Source organism: Symsagittifera roscoffensis, chromosome 2 (assembly GCF_963678635.1).
Source record: "Symsagittifera roscoffensis chromosome 2, txSymRosc1.1, whole genome shotgun sequence".
NCBI lineage: Eukaryota > Metazoa > Xenacoelomorpha > Acoela > Convolutidae > Symsagittifera > Symsagittifera roscoffensis.
The window spans coordinates 3,252,753-3,259,841 of NC_087063.1; the positions used below are offsets into that span (position 1 = coordinate 3,252,753).

Below are 7,089 nucleotides of genomic sequence, written 5' to 3' on the forward strand. Positions count from 1 at the left end.
ACTATCCAGTGCATATTTTGGAAATCTAATTTTAAATATCTAAAATAAAATGAACATTTGAGAATATTTTAATTTTTTAATATTTTTTCAACTAATTTTTGTATTTCAGGTTAGAATTTCGAAATATGCGGTTTGATTATTTGTGGAAAAAACGATAGTCATAATTCATAACAAAAGTCACCGTCATAATATTTGTACTAAGATCAGAACTAAAACATTCAGTACTGCATGCAAAACATACACGCATTCTTTTTCTTTTTTATTAGTTTTTCGCAAATTTTGAAGAAGAAAAATTGCCAATTAAATTCTGAGATTTTCTTGGTTTCAGTATTGATTCTTTCATTTTGCTGTTCATTTAAAATGATCATATTTAATTTTTTCTTATTTTATATGGAAATTAAAAAAAAAAGTTGATATATTTTTTCTGTGGCGCAAAATAGTCACAACCATCCTTGATGTTGAACTAACTTCTCCAGTTCCTTCTTGGCCTTTTCTTGCTTCTCTCTTTCTTCTTTGCCCTTCTTCTCTCGCTGTTTTTCGTCCTCGACCAGGTTCTTCAGGATCTTAGTCTCGTCCACGGTTGCACCGCCCCAATCATCCTCTAGAACAGAACAGAGTCTAAAATCGTTTTCAACAGACTATAAAAGGTGCAAAAGGTCAAACTAGAGGTCAAAAGGTCAAAAACATCACAAATGACTCAAGCAAGGTGTTGAAAATTTAAGATTTCAAAAGGTCAAACCAGAGGTCAAAAGGTCAAATACAGTCCAAATGAGTTAAGCAAGGTGTTGAAAATTTAACATTTCAAAAGGTCAAACTAGAGGTCAAAAGGTCAAATACAGTCCAAATGGGTTAATTAAGATGATTAGAAGTCTAACTAATTCTAACTAAGGGAAGGAGAAAACAGTTGGAGCAGTCTGAAGGTCACTTTAGCGATGACAAGAGTGCATTCGTAGCATAGTTCAGACAAGGATGAAAATGAAGAAAAAAAATTGATCGTTCGCTGAAGAAAAAAGAAACTCCATGCTTAAAAAAGACAATCAAGACATTAAATTTCATTTATTCAAAATCAGCGTCAGATTTAACAAAACCTGCCCGGGATAGTCCCGATTAATCAATTTAAAAAATTAAAAGTGAGCTTTGCAGCCTAAAATTGTGATTCAATTTTGCAACCGAAAATTTTGACAGTTGTTAGATTCTTGCTCAATGAAATTAGGTATAATTTTATTACATTTCTAATTGAATTCCGATAACTAATTGGGTTAGAGTTTTTTGGTTGAAAAACAAAGTAAGCCTGATTGCTCACCTTAATTACTCGAAATTTTCCAACCGGTTTTTCTCGATACTGAGAAATTCATTTCAAAATATTTTAATGTCGGGTGAATCATGGGTGATATATTACAGTAGGTGGTAGATTCAATTTGAATAGCTATGGGTCGCTTTTTGTTATACTTCGCACAATATTTATAATAAGTATCGAAAGCCAAATTTTGAGGCAAAAGAAAGTGAAAAGCCTGAATTTTTGAATAGCATTTGATCTGGCAGAGTAATGTATATACAAAAACTCTTAGTAGAAGTATAACTGTTGATTGAAAATGAAATGACTATATTATGCATTATAGTTATCAAATTTAATATATGCACTACACTCAAAATTACCACCTATTGTAACATATCACCGAATCATGTCTGAAATTGTCTTAAAAAGATATATCACTCGACCCATTCCGAAAACGTGGTACCTGATTTTTCGTGAAAAAAAACTGAAATACAACCGAATACAAAGTTCTTCCCAATTTATGGTCGGTGCTCAGATTGGAAAAAGTTTGAGGCAAGCTTCATCCAAAATGTTCGAAATTTGCTCACGAAGGATTGATTTGATCAAAAAAAATTGTGAATGAAAAATTATGTACATATATAAATGTAAATATTTAAATAAAAGTGAATATATACATATATATATATATATATATATAATCTTTTATTGACAAGGAAGCGCTAGAAGGAACTTCTATAACTAGTTTTTGTTTTATTAAGTCGTGGTTTATAGCTTAATTGAACATACAAAAAATGAAAATTACATCGCTTTCCTCGCTCGAAGTTAGACAATAAATCAAAGATTTCAAACTGATTTTTCTCAACAACTTTAAAAAGAACCCTTGGACAGCATTCAAAAAAATTCAATGTCGCTTGAATCACGACTGCAAAATTTTTGAATTCAATCTTTTTTGGTGACTATTTGTGGTTTTTGGTGGAAAAGAAAAAACTTTGAAAAGAAAAAACATTAACAAGCACCCGAAGACACAGTTCCTCGCCCTTTGCAATGGTTGGAACTACAAAAAATCTAATTTGCATAACTTAGCGTATTTTTTCTCAAGAAAACGATCACATTGTATAGTTGCAAGAGCCAGCTAATGGTTCACTGCGCAGTATTTAATGCCGATTGAACGCAATAAATACATGTCACTTTTATCAAATCCGAGGATTTGAAAGCACTTGATTTGTAACTTCGAATTGAAAAAACCTACGGCAAAACAGTTTCGATCAACAAAATTTGCCAAAAAATAATTTGTAACAAAATTTACTTGTTTTTTTTTCAGTAAAAGTAAAAAGTTTGATAAAAGTCAGATTCGATCAAGTAAAGTATCATATGCCAGCCTTTTTAGTAATGATTTGGTAATAACTAAATAAGCACAAGTCATTGCCTAATGAGCACAAGCGGCCGATCTAGCTGATTTTTTTATTTAGAAAAAGAGTTTGCTGAAATACACTTATGAACAGGGGCGGATGTAATGTAGGGGGATATGAGGTCGAACGCTTCCCTCCCTCAAGACTTCAACCCTCTATCTACCCAAAGGGTCCCCATGTAGTAATTTATTAAGGCATTCAATTTTTCTGTCTGGTCCTAAAAGTTTTCTAAAGGCGCCTTTGGCGCAAATATATTCCAGTTGTGAGAAGAAGCGCTCAAAATTTTGGACAAAATTTTCTACAACGCCTTAAAATGCCCAAAACGCCTATTTTGGCCTGTTTTTTATTTGAAAAACTTGATTGCGGCGCAGAAAATGTCGTCAAAAAAGGGTCTTTATAGTGATTTGGTAAAGTGACAAATCGTTCGATACTTTTTGAAAATCTTCCCCTCCCTCGAGAAAGTTCTAGATCCGCCCCTGGTTATGAACGAAGAATTCCATGATTTTTACACTTTCATTCGAGCAATTCGCGTTAATTTTCCTTTCTCGATTAATCGAGAACAAAAACTATAATATGTTAATGAGTGAAAAATTTCTGTAAATATGAAAAAAACTGGAAAAGCGATTTTGGTTATTAGCAGACAAGTGACAGCATAAAACAGTTTTTAGTGCAACTAGTTTTGTTGCCAAATGCAACAAACACACCGTCATCGCTAGCCACTGTTGATGCCATAGTGCTTTGCACTGTAGATGCCCTGGACTCAATTTTAGGCTGCTGTTTCCTGTTTCCCCCTTTGGAGCTAGAGGTCACACTGGACTTCTTTGACTTGACCTTTGAGTCTTTGGATTTGACCTTGGCTTGGGATGATTTGTCTGAAGGTGGTTTCTGGTCTTGTTCAGTGATGAAGCTGGCGGATGTTTGAGATTGACTGTCTGCTGTTTTTTCTTCTAATAATAGATGTGGATTAATGAATCATGCAGAAATGAAGGTTTCAAGTCAGCGCTAAAATGAGTTTATAGCTTGACCACAAAAAGAGTAGCCGTCAAATCAACAGTTTACAAGATGATCAAACTGAAATGAATGAAATGATTGAAAAGATGCTTTCTGACAAAGTTTCAAAAATGGTTCGATCAACAAATTGACCAATTATTACCACGAACAATAGAAATTGGATGCCTAAAATTGCGCGCCGAAAAATTTTAATCAACAACTTTTGGATTATAAATAAAATGTCAAACGTTTTTTAAAGTGCTGTTGACAAAAACGCTTAAATATTTTTAAATTTATAACTTTTACGATATTTGAAATAATTAGATTTATTGTCAACGCTTCAAAATATGCTTGAAAAATTTTGGAAAAAAAAACTGAATTTTTTGGCGCGAAGTTCAATTTATGGTGACTCACCATCCTGAACTTGTTTCGCTTTTTCCGCCGCCTTCTCCAACTTGGCGAAATCCTTCCCCTTCTCCGCATCAGTCTCGGAACCAATTGGGGGCAGCACGGGGAAAGAGGGGAAGGGATGTTGAGTGACTGAACTACGCGCACTTGACACTCTTGTTTTGGCGTCATCACCATCTTCTAGAACATTCTGAGGGGGTGAAAAAATTCTAGAACATTCCAAGGTACTGAAAGTTCAATTGAAATTTTTAAACATAGTGATAAAAACTAAAATCTGTGTTTATTACAGACTATAGCATTCAATTGAAAAAAAAAGATAAAATTATTGAAAATTATCATCTTCAAATGAATAAAAAATTACCCGCTGGTTGTGGTTCGGCAGCTGCTTCGTTAGCCAGAGACACTTCCTTTAACGCTTTCTCTGTCTCTGCCTCCTCCTCGTCAGCTCCAGTTGCTTCAGCCGGAACTTCCTCCGGTTTCTCAGCCTCCTTCGGACTGGGTCGCTCGCCCTTCCGGGATGAGGGCTGACTGCTTCCCTCTATCTTCATGTCAATCAGTTGCTGGCCAGGGTCAACCGGGGCAACCTACCAGATTTTTTGCATAGTAGTTTTTTAGTTAACATCAGGTTTCAAAATCAATTTAAAACACATTTTTGTCCAACAGATTTCTACAAATTAGAAGAATTTTGAAAAGTAGAAGCCTATTTCAGTTCAACCTAACAAAGTGAACACTTAAAACGATAAATTAGCAAATTAAAGCTTCGGTTATAAATCTAGCTTAACACTTCAGTTTCATTTTCAAGAAAAAACCTACACTAAAAGCTACAAAAAGTGATTGTAACGTATTTTCAAAATGCTGAATTCTGTTTAATTACGTTTTTTGAATTAACCTTAAAAAATATGTTTAAAAAAATAACTTTTATAAATATATTGTCTAACTCTTGTCTGAGTGCTTTTACCTTCGCTGGATCCTGTGCAGGCTCCTCTGTTCCAATCACCGCTTTGAACTTTGACCCCTTTAGTGACCTCTGTGACCCTTGCGAGCTGATATTTGACCTTTGCTCATCCAAGTCTCCCCCAATTGAAGGTCGGCCCATCGGGTGTGTTTCACTTGGAGAGAGTTTCCGAGGTGTTCTTTGCTGACTAATCGGTTTCGGCTCTTCCGCGGTTGGTTCCGGTTGCTCTGCTTTTGGTTCAACTTCTTTGTCATCTTCGGCAGCTGGTGTCTTGGGTATATCTTCGGCAGCTGGTGTCTTGGGTATATCTTCGGCAGCTGGTGTTTTGGGTACATCTTCGGCTTTCGGAGTTGTCGGTTTTGTTTCTTCTTTCTCGGCTGATTTCGGTTTCTGTTCGGTGGTTGTCGGGGGCTCCTCGTCTATCTTATCAAGCGTGTCGGGTTCAGGTTCAACCTCTTGCGTAGCGTGATCAATTACATTCTGAGAAAATTAGAAGTGTAAATTAATAAGCATTAGGTTGAATTTATAAATGATAAAACGAAAGATGCAAGAAATATGATACAAAGACGAAAATAAAAATACAAAATATACATTTTTTCAGTATTGTTTGTCTATATCAGGGGCGGATCAAGGATATTCTCGAGGGGAGCGGGGGGGGGGGGGGCGGATATTTTGTCGACCTTTTTTTTAGGTCGACCAAATTGATTTTCTGAGCTCTCCCAAATCACTATAAAGACCCCATTTTGACCAAATTTTTTGCGCCGCATGCAAATTTTTGAAAAAAACAGGCCAAGAAAGACATTTTTAGGCTTTTTTTGACAAAAAATTGCGTTTTTTTTTCGGCGCGCGCTCCCCTCTCAAAATTAATATATATTGGCGCCAAAGGCGCCTTTAGAAAAGTTTTAGGGTGAGTCAGCCAAAAATGGATATCTCAAAATAGTACAAAGGGGGGTCGGCGGGGGTCGAATCCCTGAAAAGAAGAAGCATCCGCCCCCACCCGCCACCCTCCCTTAATCTGCTACTGGTTTATATTTTCCAAATTTATAGCGGACGCCTGATCGATGGATATCTTTCGATAAAAGCAAAAAAAAATGCAATTTCAAACATTTTGAGCCAAAAAAGTAAAGTTGTTCAATTTTAGGCAGTTTTTAATTCAAAAGAAAAATCAATGAAGACAGAAACAAATAATGAAAAAGTTTTTTTTTATTCTGAACGATTAGCTGACCTCCATAGCTTGGTCGAAATCAGTTTTGTGGTCAAAGTCCATTATACTGGGAACTTCAGTTTGGTCTCCTTCCCCTTCCCCTTCGCCTTCCCCCCTCTCTGACCGATGAGTCACTTCGGGTGGGGTCTCAGCCCCCTCTCCCTCTACTGATTTCCGTTCAGCCTCCGCCAGCTGCTCGGCTATTGTCTTGGGCGACTGTTGTTTCTCGTACTCTTCCGCCGCTTGCATCATAATCTCGGTCAACATTTCCTGAAGAAGCAAATTCTTTGACGAACTGCCATGAACGACCCAAAAAAAGCTCATTTATTGATATATTTACTCCGTATCTTGGGGTGAACGTTTTTTTTCTGATCATGTGTAGAAAAAATATATTAAAAAGTAGTGTGCATCGGAATATAAATTTGCAGATCGATATAACCAAAAGCAAGAAATCTGTGAACACATAGCAGTTAACCCAACGTTTTGACATAATATTTGAAAAAATCAGCGAACTGAAACCATCTGATTTGCAAATTCATGCCAAAAATCAATTTTATCAAGTGTTTCACTGAATAACTCTTGTTTTAAAAAACAAACTTTTATGAAAATTTAGTCTATTTGTCTTGATTTCAAAGTTCATTTACCACTTTGTCTTCAACTGGGAGTTCTGGATATTCCACATCTTCCATTTCCCCCTCCCTCTCCGTCTCTTTCTCCCCCGTCTCCCCTTCCCCTGACCCCCTGGTAGAAGGGGTCTTCCTCCTTCTTGCACTGATGGCTCTCACAGTAGAGAGAGGTCGAGAAGATCCCTCTTGTTTCTCGGCGGCATCTTTCGGCGACTTCGGCG

General features: G+C 36.4%; 1 protein-coding gene across 1 annotated transcript in view; it reads right to left on the reverse strand.

Moving 5' to 3' along the window:
* The window catches only part of LOC134839592 (uncharacterized), a gene marked incomplete at its 3' end in the record, with an annotated part of 30,764 nt that extends 23,681 nt beyond the window's left edge, over positions 1 to 7,083 (reverse strand). The window contains 7 exon segments of the mRNA XM_063855196.1: positions 469 to 601; positions 3,390 to 3,632; positions 4,090 to 4,263; positions 4,445 to 4,667; positions 5,042 to 5,518; positions 6,264 to 6,512; positions 6,887 to 7,083. Coding sequence (XP_063711266.1) covers positions 469 to 601; positions 3,390 to 3,632; positions 4,090 to 4,263; positions 4,445 to 4,667; positions 5,042 to 5,518; positions 6,264 to 6,512; positions 6,887 to 6,931 — 1,544 coding nt within the window.
* Between the last annotated feature and the right edge of the window lie 6 nt (positions 7,084 to 7,089).